The sequence below is a fragment of the Acanthaster planci genome, linkage group LG03, assembly GCF_054643075.1.
Source record: "Acanthaster planci isolate LZ-2023a linkage group LG03, COTS_SCS, whole genome shotgun sequence".
Taxonomy (NCBI): Eukaryota; Metazoa; Echinodermata; class Asteroidea; order Valvatida; family Acanthasteridae; genus Acanthaster; species Acanthaster planci.
Genome location: NC_141779.1, coordinates 5,901,923 through 5,917,883, shown reverse-complemented (window position 1 = coordinate 5,917,883; position 15,961 = coordinate 5,901,923). Strand labels below are relative to the sequence as shown.

General features: G+C 40.3%; 1 protein-coding gene across 6 annotated transcripts in view; it reads right to left on the bottom strand.

Annotated features, from left to right (window-relative positions):
- Positions 1-62: 62 nt before the first annotated feature.
- Positions 63-15,961, bottom strand: part of LOC110985404 (cyclin-Y-like protein 1) — a 29,054-nt gene continuing 13,155 nt past the window's right edge. For all 6 annotated transcript variants that reach the window (XM_022246431.2, XM_022246439.2, XM_022246447.2 and 3 more), the window contains exons 5-9: positions 10,756-10,843; positions 9,926-10,045; positions 8,900-9,066; positions 8,462-8,624; positions 63-6,961 (exon numbers count right to left, since the gene is read on the bottom strand). In XM_022246431.2, the coding sequence (XP_022102123.2) occupies positions 6,842-6,961; positions 8,462-8,624; positions 8,900-9,066; positions 9,926-10,045; positions 10,756-10,843 (658 nt within the window). In that variant the 3' untranslated portion in view covers positions 63-6,841. The remainder of the gene's footprint in view (positions 6,962-8,461; positions 8,625-8,899; positions 9,067-9,925; positions 10,046-10,755; positions 10,844-15,961) is intronic.

Here is a 15,961-nt window from a genome sequence, read left to right as displayed (position 1 = left end):
CCCAAAACCCAGAAAAATTCAACCTGGGCAAATAAAAGTCAGTAACATTTCAACCAAACGGCTTACCAAAGAATTAATTTATTTCCATCCATTATTCACAGGTGTACAGTTTAACATAAATAATATTTGTGGGGAAATACATTTAAAAAAACTTCCTTTCAAAATTTTACACAGTTTGTTCCACCATCACTTGACCTGTTGCTGGTAAATGCCTATGGGTTCAACTCGTAATCTTCAGCTAAAAGTAACACTGACCCCCCAAAAAAATGAACCAAAAAAAAAAGAAGCCAGCTTCAGTGTTCAGTTACAAGCACAGGGAAAGATAAGTGACATTTTGGTCATGAAAAATCTACAGAGTGAACTAAAGAAAGCACATTCCAAAAATGAATGTTCTTTCCACATGAAAGGCTTGGTTACCTCCAGTGGAAACAAAAGCGATTCACATAGCCACAACTATTCAATTTAATGGAGTAGATTGATTTTAATAGATCTCATCTGACTTTGCAATATCCAAAAAATTCCTCCCTCCCCCCCAAGAATGAGAGTGGAATGATTTCTATCATGTCTATCAAAGTTCCCTCAAGTGTTTCCTGTTTGGTAACAACCATGAGCACAGGCCAAAAGCAGCTTCAGGCCGTTGTCAGCGCAATATATAACTTACAATTGTTTTCAATTTCTTTTCACTATACAAAATTTAATTTTTTTTTCCAAGATGGCTGCTGGCATGAAAATTAAATCAACTTGAAACACTGAGTTTCTCAGTTTACCCATGTCTTACAGGTAAAAGAATCGTTGAGTCCCTTTTTAACATCATTTTGTTCTGGCATTACGTACAAACACCATACAGCTTATTTCCAGCAATAACAAAAGCAGACCTTGTGGTACAAAAAGAGAAGGCCCTAGCCCTGTACAATCTATGCAATCAGTGTAAGGTATGTCTTTCATCCTAAAGTTACTTGTCATGGGACTAAAATATCTGTCCCAAATCAAAGTGTATCCTTGAGGTTGCTCATCCCTGGCTCTTTCCCAGATAGCCAAGAGAGATAATCTCAAAGAAAACCCATTATGAAATTCTCCAAGTAACACATATCTCAAACAATGTACAATTTATATTTGTTGGCGTGATTGATTAATCTGCAGGATCATTCTATCTTTGCACAATATGTTGATCTTATTGCACAATTTATTGATAATTCTGCCGTCGGCCAATCGCTTTTTCAAATAAGAGACCATGGAAGATAGTTTCAACGGGAGGGAATTTAAGTTGGAGATTTCGTACAAGATGGACTGATAGCAAAACACAGTTATGCTGATTGACTGATCACCCAACATTCTGTTTACTGCCAACAGGGTGATCAAAAATTCCTCATCATTCCTGAATTTCATGGATAGAATGCAATATATGAGAGTTTTTTACAAGGAGCTTTTTGTTCACAGTCACTTTGAAGAAATAGGGAATCAGCCAAATTAAGTTGGAATATTGATACTTCCAGAATTATGCAAATTTTTCCAGGTTTTGCAAGAATAGGTTGTATTTAGCTTTTCCTGTTTTAGGTTCGTGGAGCAGAAGTGGGAAACATGTATTACACACATTAACAATAAACTACACAACATGTACATATGTAGGCTTGATGTGGTTAGCTTTGGTGTGACTGCAAGGACACATCACAGCCTTCTTTACTTCTTTTAAGGTGTATACAAGATTACATACCGGAAATCCTTATAACTACAATTTGGATACTTCAAACAAGTTCAACAAAGTTCCATAGCCAGCAAGTAGAACTTAGTTGACTGACTTGGCTGCTTTGTTAAAAAGGCTTGTGATTACATTAGGTTTCAGATACTGCTGTGACTACTAATCTGATTCTTCAGTTTACCCAGATTTTGAACAAAACCTTCCCTCCACTATTTTTCAGGCAAACTTAATACTGGTGTCAGTGCTGAGTCAAATCCACCACAAGTCCCACCACATGCCCCTCACATATAGTCACAAGACCTTTCTCGAAATCAGAAAATAATCAACAGGGTGAGCAGTGATAACTAGTGATGAACCTGCAATGGTTTTGACTACAACGTGGACTGGTGTGACAAACATATTGAGCATTTTTGTAGAAGATGAAACAAATCCTGTACAAAATTTCCTGAAAAAGGAGACGAACCTGTAAGTTTCTAGTTATGAAAAAACAAACCAATATCACCAGAGTTTTTAAAAATAATTATATAAATACAGGGAACATTTGGGTAAAACTTTATATTCTACATATGTCAAACCAAGGACAATTACTTATACCATCACAAAAAATAAATATCTTGCCATGATTGACTTGAAAATTACATTTATGTTCTAAGATGTGAAACGTTATCTCCATGTATCACCTGCTTTTGTCACACCAAGTTTTAAAAAATTGCACTTGCAAAATATTCAGCTAAAAAAAATTTATTAAAACATATTCATGATTAATCTGTATACATGATTGAACGGGGGAGCAAGTAATGTATGGAAATATTCTCACAAGTCATGTGCCAAGAACTTTGCTGGATATATTTAGCATTTCTATATAAATAACATATTTGAGGGCTGATTAAAAGCATAAGAACTTAAATTTCACGGATAGGAATTTTGCCTTCCAGTGTGTTTTTCCTTGAAATTGTTAAATTAAATCAGTATTTAAAATGTTGAATTACAGTTTAAACGCAGGATTTCAAATTTAAAACTGCCGGATTCAATACTTTCAAAGTGTAGTTATTGACTGCGCGCACATGGACCGTAAGTATTGCTAACATTTCTCATCTGAACAGAAAGTGTTCTCATTCTGCATTGGAGACACACCCTTTTGAGTTCCAGTACAAACAGAAAGTGGTGAAAAGGTCTCATGGCAGCAAAATCCCCCATGAAGATCGGTTTCATACTTTGAAAGAAAAGCCTGCCTTGCACTGAAAGGTGTAAATCAGTGTGTTTTCAAAACTTAAACATTTAAAAACAAATATTCAGTTTTTTGTTCACGTCAAGTAGGGATCGATGCTGGAACAACTGTATGGCTTTAAGCATTGTTCTCACGAAGGGACAGGCAAGCTGATTTTAATGCACAACACATTTTCAAAATACAACACAAGAAAAATTTATCTTACTTGCAAAACTGTGAGAAGTACAGCTTTCCAACAACTTCCTGTGATTAAAAGCTTTGTACAGTTCTTGGAAAGCTTAACACTGATAATATGCTAACAATTAGAATGTATACACGAGTGATTTAGCTCATAGTAATTTTTAAAAAAATGCCTGTCCCTTTGTGAAAACAAAAATGCTAGCTGATCAGCTCTTGGCACAATAAGTCCTGCCATATTCATGCACACATGGCTAAGAATGTAACAAAAATGCCTGTCCCTTTGTGAAAATGTAAATCTCAGTTACATGTATCTCACTTCGATGCCCTTAAGAGCTCTGGGCATTTGTTCACGTTCAAGGGCCACATGACTATGTTTGCATCCCTACGTGAAAATGTCACCAGCAGCTCCTGAGCATCAGCAAATGCCTGTCCCTTTGTGAAAATGTAAATCTCAGTTACATGTATCTCACTTCGACGCCCTTAAGAGCTCTGGGCATTTGTTCACGTTCAAGGGCCACATGACTATGTTTGCATCCCTTCGTGAAAATGTCACCAGCAGCTCCTGAGCATCAGCAATGTCTAGACCCTTTGCATCAGACATATCAGACATCACCTTTTAACTTTTGCTACTGCTCTGTCAGATTTTTAGTTTTGGGTGCTAGAGCCCCCCCCCCATAGAACCACACCTGACGCCCATCCCTTCATGAAACAGGTGACAATTTGGTCAAATTGTTTTTTCTCAATCAAGGAGGTTTTCCCTGCTGAAGCAAGTAATGGCCCCGAGACAAGCTGCCAGCTTGTATTGAACTTTTCAGATTTCTGAGATAGAAAACAGTACGATGGCACAATAAAATACTATGAAAGCTAAACTCTTTGGGGCTTTGGGGGGCAAGGAAACCTGTTGAACCAATATACGTGTAGCATTGTCTACAACAATATTCAGAGTATAGTGGCTGAGCTGTGGAGTGTTATCTACATCAAAATGCTACAATCCAGATGGGCACAGTTTGAAGATTTGGAATAATGAACACAAAAATAAACAGATTTGCTGTGCTGGTGGTCACTGTACACGGATGAAACTAAAAAAAGAATTATTACAAAATAAAAAAAAAACATTTATGTTTTGTAAACAAATGAGAGCACAATTACATACTGGACAGAATGTCCTGTAGATTCAGTTTGATTTGACAACATTGAAATCAAAAAAGTCCTACACTGATACACTAAGCACATAAAATAATTCCCTTACTTTATTTTAACTGATAACACTTCAGATATTTTCTGAGATTTAAAAAAGCTTGAACATTTTCAACCCATTCTGCATTCTTCCTTCCTCCAAAAAAAGGGAAACAGTCACGAGGTTGTTTAATGATCTAATAGGAAATTAATATTTGATTTGGGGGTTATTTTTCTGTGCATATATGTACTTTACAGTGTGTACTACTGGAATATATAAGGACAACATCATTAAATTGGTCGAAGAATGATCACCTAAAAAGAGAGGTTTTTATGGCCACACGTGAGGCCACACCATACAGGGGACAACACTGGTAAAGCCAGCCACAGCGGTTAAATGGCCATGATGGGCAAGTGGCTGCACTTGACCACTGACTAGCAGTTTAAGTGACAGAAGTTGACCGATGATCTCCCTGGCCACATGGCTCCACAGTGATCAGTGGCCAAAATGACCAGATGGCTGGAAAAAAAGGCAGAGCGTGTGGACAGATAGCCGTATCTGACAGCCACATTGTACCTGTGACTGCAAAGAACACCAACCAAACCTGAAATACATGTAGTGACAATGTCAAGATGGTGCCAGCCGGACATTCAAACACAAGAACAGGTGGACTAAGGTACACAGGTGGTTAGACTGCATGGCCTGTGGCCCTAGGGAGGGGAGGTAACCACAGCAGTAAAATGGAAAGGCCACACACTGATAACACCAGACATGAGGTCACAATATAGATTGAAATGGATTGGATCTAAAGGCCAGTTGGACACCATACAAGCCATTTCTTTCAATCTACTACTCAACGAAGTACCCGTCAATTCCTAGTAAACTGACTCAAACAATATCAAAAACAAGACTATGGATGTAAACACTTTCAATATTACCAACCTACTGGCATAATTCATCATACCAGAAGTGCATTTGTGTAATAGTAATTGTTTTATGGAGGGTGTTTACTAATACTCTTGTTAGGTTTAAAGCTAAATCATTTCTTTAAACTTTGATCTTTTTGAATAAAGCTCTATATGAATCAAAAACAGAAGTGACTGGAATTATGGCAGGAATGCCATTAGCCTGTGTCACTGTACAAGAAACCTTACGGCAGAATTCAGGGGAAAAAAGAAAATGCAAATGTGAACCTATATCCAAACTGCCAATTTGGTTTTCACCCAAATGATCATTAACAACCTTTCAGGTATACAATGTGAAATCTCTTTTGATATTTCATGAGCCCGGTTTGTGTCTTCAAAATTTCCTTCCTTTCTTTGAAAAATTACTACATTTTTATGGGTGGATAGGCATAGATTCGGGTACAAGGTTGTATAATTTGGAGCCAGTTCCTCACATCAGTTCCTTGGTTACCTGGTTCTGATGCATGGCCCCATGAGCCTCGAGCTGGACCAAAAGAGGGAGCAATTTTCTTAGCAACGGAGGTTCCCTTGGTCGGAACTGAACTTCACTGGTTCACGAACGACTATAAATGCATGCATTACTGTCTCATCACTACCAACAAAATGAACACTCCTGACCAATATGGGTCTTTTCAGCCAATGAGAGGGTGCTTCTGCTTGAGGTGGCATTAACTGGCGTTAATTTGAATACTTCATTATAATGGGTCTTCTTCAACTTCCCACTAACAAGAGTACTTTCAACACCCTCTGCAATGTTCAAGTGTGAAAACAATTTTTTTATGCCAAACATTACAATGGCACCAACATACTCCGTAGTAAGCCTAGTCACAGCCACTTATGCAATAAACCAATCTGTGAGTAACACATGGAAGAATACACCACTTTCTCATATTAAAACAACATTTACGTTCTAGCTGGATGATCCAGAATTAGTTATTTTATTCAATTGTGATTTTTGTACATGAAGGGTAAGAGATGCATGTTGGAAGGTGAGATAAATGAATATTACCCTAGGACGTAAATATTTGTAGACAAGGAGATGATTTTACACGAGTCATGGGAACCAGCTAACAGACATGCACAAATCGCATAACACTTTAGCTGGTACTTTGGTGTCAATGCCAAATGTTAATCTGCTTAGCTAATATGTGTCCTGATAGCTTGACAACATTGGCATCCCACTCAGTGACATCCATCCGTAGCTGTCATCTGTAGCATACCAATGACAGCATTGTGATGTCCTTGGGCAGGAGGGGGAAGGGACAATGGGTCAACATGTTCACAATCTACAAGCTGGCAAGAAAATGTTCAGTTCAAATGTCAAGACACTCTGTCACTTGTTCTATGACCACCATGAGCATCTCAACTTTCATCCTTTGTCCCTGGTTCGATTCCACGTCGACCTGGCAAGATAAGTATTACACTGATATGTCTGCCCCACCTGCTTCATCTTCAACATCAAAGGGGAGCTGCCTTGCCACAAAGATAAAAACTGGTTCACCAAAACCAAAAGGCCAGTTTTTTGTTTAGGTACTTGCACTTTTATATGTCCCTGGTTCGAATCCAGACGGATGTGTGACTCTGCAAGGCAGGTGTCATGAGATGATGGCAGCAGTGAACTTGGGGCCTAAGTGAATGCCGTCCATGCTGGAAGAACGCTTCAGGTCCTGGTACATTTGGTCTCGCGTCTTCTCTTCACAAAGCCTTGAAATAGCCTAGGATGATGGATATAAAAATGATACTAGATGAAAAAACAATCATAATGATAATAAACAACAGAAAACTTAAACAGGGGTCGAAATGAGCTTCAATCTCTTGGTGGCCCACAGGGCCAGTGGGGAAGTGCCATCTCTTGGTGGCCCACAGGGCCAGTGGGGAAGTGCCATCTCTTGGTGGCCCACAGGGCCAGTGGGGAAGTGCCAGTATTTTCACAAGTCCCTTTGCATTTCGTTATCACAGTGGTGAAGACATGCATGCAATATTGCTCGATGCACAGAAGCAAGGCTTCACTGGTTCCTGTTCACCGCACCACTGCCAAAGAGGGCATGATGGTAAAGCAGCAACCACTCCATGCATCTTGGTCAAAATTGCATGGTAAAACTCACCGTACACCCCCGCAACTCTACAGCTGCACATGAACAAAAATTGATGTCACTGGAAGATTTCTACAAGTTTGTAATTCACAGAACTTGATCTGTTGTCTATATATGTATTTTTTTGTGTTCACAAATTTAATTGGAGGTTATATTGCACGTACTAATGATCAGACTCGACGCGACGCGACCTGTAAAGGTTTCAATTGTGTCTATGGGAGATAACGTACAACTGGCATTGTTAGAAAATGATACCAGCCAACATACCAGGGCAGGCACCTGTCAAATGTGTATGAGCTGTATGCACGACCGTGCAGTGAACAGAATGTCGCGCCACTACATGTCCATGTGGCATACGAACCCAGCTGCACGGACTGTGGATTGAATGTTAATACCGTGAACTCAAAAGTGCTGCGCAGGTGGTTTGAAACACGAGTCATAAAATGTGATGAAAGTTTTGAAGACGTGGCAATGTTCCTCAAATGACCACTATTCTACTGGGCCATTGTTTTAGGAGAATGCAGTGGTGGGATGAATTTTTTGTGGCCTCGGGCCAGCGGACCACTCTTAATTTCGACCCCTGTTAAATGAAACAAGTCATGGCTAACCTGTTCTCTTAACCACAGAGACCTTTAATGGTAGAATTTGTCTTACACCAAAACCAAAGATTCAGAGAAACGCTGGCCAAACAAATGGATCTGGTAACTCCAAAAACTTGCTACCCTGATGAAAACCTTATTATTTCTTTTATTCTATTCTCCTATTCTTCAGTGCCACCTAAACTCTTAAACCAAACCCCAAAACCAAACACTTAACCAAAACCCTAAATCAAATCCTCTAACCCAAACTCCAACCCCAAGCCAAAGTAAAACTACCCTTTGACCCAAATGGTAGTTTAAAATTGTATGACACTTAATCATGCCTACACAAATGATGAAAGTGAATATAATTATTTTCATTATTTCAAATTTCAGTCACCCCAACAAAATCATCGATAGTTCTGATATTCCAAAGGTGGCTGACAGTGTAAAAGATTTGCTGACTATTAGTGTATTTTTTTCCCACTAAAAAAGGAGAAAATGTATGCTATTGTGAGAAATCTCAGTGTTCTTGGTACAGTACCTCCAATGTCTGAGCTCTTTCTTTGCTGAGTGGCTCTGAGGGGAAGGAGATTTCGTAGGCATCTGCCAGGGCACGCAGATCAAAGTAGTACTTAGCATAGACACTGGAGGGAACGTTGATGTTGAACTGCACCATCTCAAGAAACTGTCTCTCAAGCTCATTCCTGCAGAATGGAGAGTGGGGACAGAAAGCAAGACCTTTGAATAAAGACGATACCTGGGGCTAGTACAAATTATGGCTGGCCGTCGGTGCGAAACCGAGAGAATCACCAAGTACCGGTAACAAACACAAGTAATAAAATTGAGACTAATGGTATAGTCCCTGTGTCGGCATCAGACTAAAGTTCTGGCAAAGGGCCGATACAGTGATTTTGCTCACAACCATGCATATGTAAAGTAGGCTTTTTACCACTGTGATTAAAGCCCATCAACCACTCACATGTCTTCTACAGTCAGGTCTTTCAGTATTTGACAGTAGTCCACATTCCATACGGCTTGATCATCCCACACCTTGGATGCTAGGAGGATTGCTCCCAACACCATTCGCTTCCAGTTAGCAGGAGTAATGTCTATCTCAGCGTAGGTTAATAACCTCTCCAGATACACCTGAATTTCAAGAATACAGTTTCATTACAGAGTATGCAAATATGGGACTAAATTTGCCGTGATTACTTTAACCAAATGAATTTTTAGGAAATAAGATTTTGGACCTCCCGTGTATACATCACTTCTGCTTGTATTTTGAGATGTTGCCAAGAATTGGGTAACTCAAAGCCTACACGTATTATAACATAGCAGTTTGATGGCAACAAACATGACAACCACAATTGAGGTCTACTAAATTTTACCAAAGGTTATTATAAACATGATGGTACTTGCCCCAAACCAAATTGCTATCAAATAAAACAACTGAAATCAAATAAACCACATCTACTCTGACCACAAGCACGTCCAGTCCCTTGCAAACAGAGACAGCCTAATGGAAAAGATTTCAGCTGATCCATATGAAGTGTTTCCCCATCACAGAGATGTCGTTGCTATGTAAAAACGTGCTATCTTTTGTTCTTCCATGGAGTGAAAACTAAAATTGACAAGATGATCACATGGTCACTGTTTATGGACAAAGCCTTTGACTGGAGTGAGATTTGAACCTGCAACTTCCAGATTATCACACCACCACTTTACCAACTGAGCTATCCTGCCCTATGTTAGGGCTTCTCCCATTTGCCATCTTTGTTCAGGAGGCATTTGTCAAACTCTACTGAACCCATAGACAGATTAGCCACACTGGCAACATTGTTGCAAACCTTAAAGTTGTGAACAACGACTACTAAAAGAGGATACGGCTTTTGGAACCCAAAAATCAAATAAACCATATGGGGAAACTGACTGGACGCTTATGGGTTCATTGGCTTCTAACAACCAAATCGTGTATCATCAATGACACTTTGAGTTGACAACTTACTAATGTGACAATGGCACACTCAGCAGTCAGCTGGGCAGCGTTGAACAACATCCGAATGAATCTGTAAATGTGCTTGTGTTCAGGATTGGTTTTGAAGTAGTCATCTGGCAATGGATCTTTCTGTAGGTTGGACAGGAAAAGAATGAAGGAAATAAGAACTTGTAAACACAACGATGTGTTTTGTTTACATGGTGGCGCCTTTCAGTGAACTAAAAACCACCATCAGATTTAAAACGGAGTGCAAAACAATGGAGAGATCAGTTGATTTAATAAACTTGTGTACTACAAAAGAAGGTTGGAGCAAATTCTGTTGAAATGTACAGCTTCTACATGTGCCTCTTCTTTGCCAGAGAAGGCAATGCTTCTACATGTAAGTCAGAGCAGTTAGCCGGCAGCCCTTTGCAGTAGAGTTTTCTCAGTGTGACAGGTCAGTGTGACTTGCTAAAGATTGAAGTCAATGATGGAGAAATTGAACCAAGAACTGGGTCTTACTGTGTTTCATTCCACTACCCAGCATACAATCTGCTTTCACAGTCCACTACCGATCTTAAGATTTACAATATAGGTCCAATTTCAAAGAGAACTTGTGCTTACTATAGCAGAAACAACATCATACTGCTGCTTAAGCATTCTTCCATGACATGGATGTGGTTGGCCGTGTGACATAAAATTGGGTTTTGCTTAAAAGGTACACTTTGCTTAAAACACACACTGTCATAACAATATCCAGATGCATGCAAACCATGGCACATTTCTGACATAAGCACAAACATCTTATGCTGACTGAGCACTGTCATGTACCGGTAACTGTCCCTAGGCATGACCTTTACCGTAAGCCGATGCAACTTCTCATCAAATATATCCATCTGCCGGTCAGACTCCCTGTTTTTGATGTGGTAGTAAATTGCAAGAGCAACACTGAAAAACAAAAGAAAAAAGAAAGAAAGAAATAAACACATCAATCAACATGACATCCACCAATGGAAAACTTCCATTCCCGTGTCAGATCGGAGCACAGAATAGGGTGGTGGCATGACGACTGCTCTCGTGAGAGGCAACCCATTTTAAGCCATTATCATTAGACAAAATGTTAGCTGGCAAGAGCGAGTTCAAAGTACCAAAGTTTGGCCATCTGGTTCCTGTAGGGTCTGATCAAAAGAGGAGAAGACCACATGGTTTCCCCCAGATCAGCCACTGATCAAGAGAAGACCACATGGTTTCCCCCAGATCAGCCACTGATCAAGAGGAGAAGACCACATGGTTTCCCCCAGATCAGCCACTGATCAAGAGGAGAAGACCACATGGTTCCCCCCAGATCAGCCACTGATCAAGAGAAGACCACATGGTTTCCCCCAGATCAGCCACTGATCAAGAGGAGAAGACCACATGGTTTCCCCCAGATCAGCCACTGATCAAGAGGAGAAGACCACATGGTTTCCCCCAGATCAGCCACTAATCAAAAGAGGAGAAGACCACATGGTTTCCCCCAGATCAGCCACTGATAGAGGAGAAGACCACATGGTTTCCCCCAGATCAGCCACTGATAGAGGAGAAGACCACATGGTTTCCCCCAGATCAGCCACTGATCAAGAGGAGAAGACCACATGGTTTCCCCCAGATCAGCCACTGATCAAGAGGAGAAGACCACATGGTTTCCCCCAGATCAGCCACTAATCAAAAGAGGAGAAGACCACATGGTTTCCCCCATATCAGCCACTGATAGAGGAGAAGACCACATGGTTTCCCCCAGATCAGCCACTGATAGAGGAGAAGACCACATGGTTTCCCCCAGATCAGCCACTGATCAAGAGGAGAAGACCACATGGTTTTCCCCAGATCAGCCACTGATCAAGAGGAGAAGACCACATGGTTTCCCCCAGATCAGCCACTGATCAAGAGGAGAAGACCACATGGCTTCCCCCAGATCAGCCACTGATAGAGGAGAAGACCACATGGTTTCCCCCAGATCAGCCACTGATCAAGAGGAGAAGACCACATGGTTTTCCCCAGATCAGCCACTGATCAAGAGAAGACCACATGGTTTCCCCCAGATCAGCCACTGATCAAGAGGAGAAGACCACATGGTTTCCCTCAGATCAGCCACTGATCAAGAGAAGACCACATGGTTTTCCCCAGATCAGCCACTGATCAAGAGGAGAAGACCACATGGTTTCCCTCAGATCAGCCACTGATAGAGGAGAAGACCAACATGGTTTCCCCCAGATCAGCCACTGATCAAGAGGAGAAGACCACATGGTTTCCCCCAGATCAGCCACTGATCAAGAGGAGAAGACCACATGGTTTCCCCCAGATCAGCCACTGATCAAGAGGAGAAGACCACATGGTTTCCCCCAGATCAGCCACTGATCAAGAGGAGAAGACCACATGGTTTCCCCCAGATCAGCCACTGATAGAGGAGAAGACCACATGGTTTCCCCCAGATCAGCCACTGATCAAGAGGAGAAGACCACATGGTTTCCCCCAGATCAGCCACTGATCAAGAGGAGAAGACCACATGGTTTCCCCCAGATCAGCCACTGATCAAGAGAAGACCACATGGTTTCCCCCAGATCAGCCACTGATCAAGAGGAGAAGACCACATGTTTTCCCCCAGATCAGCCACTGATCAAGAGGAGAAGACCACATGGTTCCCCCCAGATCAGCCACTGATAGAGGAGACGACCACATGGTTTCCCCCAGATCAGCCACTGATCAAGAGGAGAAGACCACATGGTTTCCCCCAGATCAGCCACTGATAGAGGAGAAGACCACATGGTTTCCCCCAGATCAGCCACCGTTGTTGTAGGTAAATGTTTGGTAAGCAACTACATATACATGTATGCACCACACTTTGTAAACAACACAATGAGGCTCAGTTTCATGCAAAACAACTTTGAAGTCTATGTACAGTCATTTGTAAAAGTTTAAGACCCCCTGGCATTTTATTGGTATTTCTGTCACTGGGCCTGCATTACATCTCATTGAATGATTACTTAACATGATTTTACAGTGGTGCATAACATCAGTGTAGTGCTATATGCCCATTTGAATGAAATTTTTTGCAAAGGCAGGTCTTGTATGACATTTTGCCTGTAAGGCACCACGGGTAAAAAAAGCCAGTCTTAGTAATCAGAAATAAAGGAGGGCACACTAAATCTTAGACTGTTACCATTTCGAATCATGGAAATGTAGTCAAATACATTGTAGCTGTGTAACCAAGATACTAAGGTTACACAATAAATATAAGTTGACCTGAATGATTGGTTAAAGTTAGTTTTTTTTCAGGTTAATGCATTTTGTATGGGTGGTCCTAAACTTCTGCAATTGACTATATATATAATTGACTATGAAATATTGTGTATAAAAAATCATCATGGTACGGTATTCCAGAGGTCGCAGGTTCGACTCCCACTCCAGTCAATTTCTTTGTTCATCTTTATAATCCCTATATACAGGTAGTTTCTTTCATTATAAAAAATCACATCAGTCAACGTTTTTGCCACAAACAACCCGTTTTTTTCTTAAAGGTTTTACCATTTATCAAAGCTTTGAAGGCTTGCTTAATACCAACAGGTACATTTAAATACTGAACAGTCAGAGTGCCCTATACAGTACTACATGATTTCATGGGAGTGTTCCTGGGGTATCCCTGGACTGGAACTCACAAGGCATGTCACACAGAATATCTGTATTGGGTTCTTCCAATGATACCTGTTGAACAAGCCCATGTCAATACACCACCAGTAGAACAGTTGGACTAAAGTATTACACTGCATGCACTAAAACCAAAAGATCAAATTGCTGACACTTCTACATCATGACCCAAAGCCACTTCACACTTTAGCAGTCATCTCATCCATGAAATTGGGTATATGTGCAACTAGCTACATGTGCATGCATTAATTGATCCTGTAAGTTGTGGTTCACATGGATACAGGTTGATGTTGAAATGTTTACATGTATGTTGTCCACACGTACCGTACATTGCAACATGTGATGGTTAATCCAAGTGTATGATTCTTGGTGTATTCAAAAGGGAATTGCAATCTCGTGGATCAATGTCACAAGATCAATATTTAAATTCTACATGAATTGCCGGAGTGTCTGGAATACACACAGATCAGTACATGATGTATGATTTCTGTTTGCTCTAAGTACAATTTAAATTCTGCTTTAAATATAGCTGTCAACTCCACATGCGGGACCACTGGACTTTCTCCTTTTACAGGATATGTGTAATTGCAGAGGAAACTATTTTGGGTACCAACGTGAAATTCAATACCACTCTTCCTGATATAGCTACAACCTCTACATGTAATGCCAGATCTATGGTATTAGTGATAAATGCTGTAACTATATCCTATCTGTACCATCCATTATTCAGGTGACCAGACTCCACTGAATCACCTGCTGTATATATATTGTGAATGTTTATCTTGGCTCTCTTTTTACAATAATTCTTTGGGACTTTTCTTCAAGCTTCAAACTTTGCTTGACATCATAATGTATCAAATTACCACTAATTTTAATTTAAAAAAAAGAAGACTAAATTCTTTCAGTTTAACCTTGTGAACTAAGGTATGTACATGTAAGATGTGAATTCATAATTTAGAATCTTGAGTTGGGCAATTCCTTTGGTGTTGAGGGTAAAAGTTGCCCGACATTTACATCTGCGGTTACTGCAAGGGCAAGCCAGGTACATTTTAGATTTGAATGATGCAAAAAATTCGTATCAAAACTTACGTGTTACTTGATATTTTCCAAATGCCAGTAACATAAACAAAAATGTGAATGACCAGCCACATACACATGAACATGCCTACATACTTGTATATGGTTTGTTGGGGTGCCAGAGAGTGTGCAAGAAATACGTGTACAGCACAGAGTAACGCCAGTGAGTATGGTTATTGAAACAAGCACCAAAAACAACTAAACACACAAGCACTGGTACATACACATAACACTTGTATGCTGGTGGGAATATTTGTTCTCGTGTACGCATTTATGGTGCCTTCTGGGATACCAGAACAATAGGAAGTACATGTACCGCAGAAGGAACACTGGTTGTCCTAGTGGGGTACTTAAATGGTACACAAAACTGATATTTGGAATTTACACAAAAAAGGAGGAATTTCCAAGGTATGCTAATCTGTCGCAATTTTTGTAGGGGAGGGAGAATACATGTACATGTATGTTTGACATGTAATGAACCTTCCATATGTGTGTACAGCTTCCTACAAGAAACAGTAGGCCTACATCTACATGTATACATGACATGCCATTAAATGGACTGTACCTTCCATTGGGGCAAACACCAGGTGAAGCGGAACCTTCAAATACTTGACACAATCTAATTACTAGCTCCAACGTACTGTACATTACAATCCACAGGCTGGATTGCTCTCTAATCTGTTTCCTGCCTTAAGGAATCAGACAACTGTGCATTTTCTGGGACAGCTGTGAAGTGTAATCAGAGACATTGGAATTGGGGATAGATCAAAGATATTCATTTCATACATACATGTAAACATATACATGTACATGTAGTTGGCTCACAAACTATGGCAGAGCTCAGTCTTGACCAGATTTATTGAATTTATACTTTTCTTTGTTTTTCTGATGAACGGTCACCCTATTTTTACTTTTTGATCTGTTTCCTGGCATTTTCATCATCAACCTCAATCAAAAACTTGAAACAATGTTATAATGATGTGTGAGCGTATCTTAGGCAGAGGATCCTTGACCATTTTTTACCCATACATGTATTTGAAGCATTACTGATGTGAATTTGGCAGTGATGTATCCAGGTTTGAAGTCCACGGATACAAAATGAGAATTTCTGTTGAAATGACCGTCCCAATTTTTTATCTTTTACATGTAGTTAAAAACAACAAATCTTCCACTGAAGAAAGATGCCTTACATCCTTCTATTCCTTAAAAAAAAATCTTGTTTAATGTCAGGTGGGGGGAGGGGCCAAATCAGGTGCCTGTACCCCCTCCCCTACCACTATGCCCAACACAATAAAAAACCCTGGA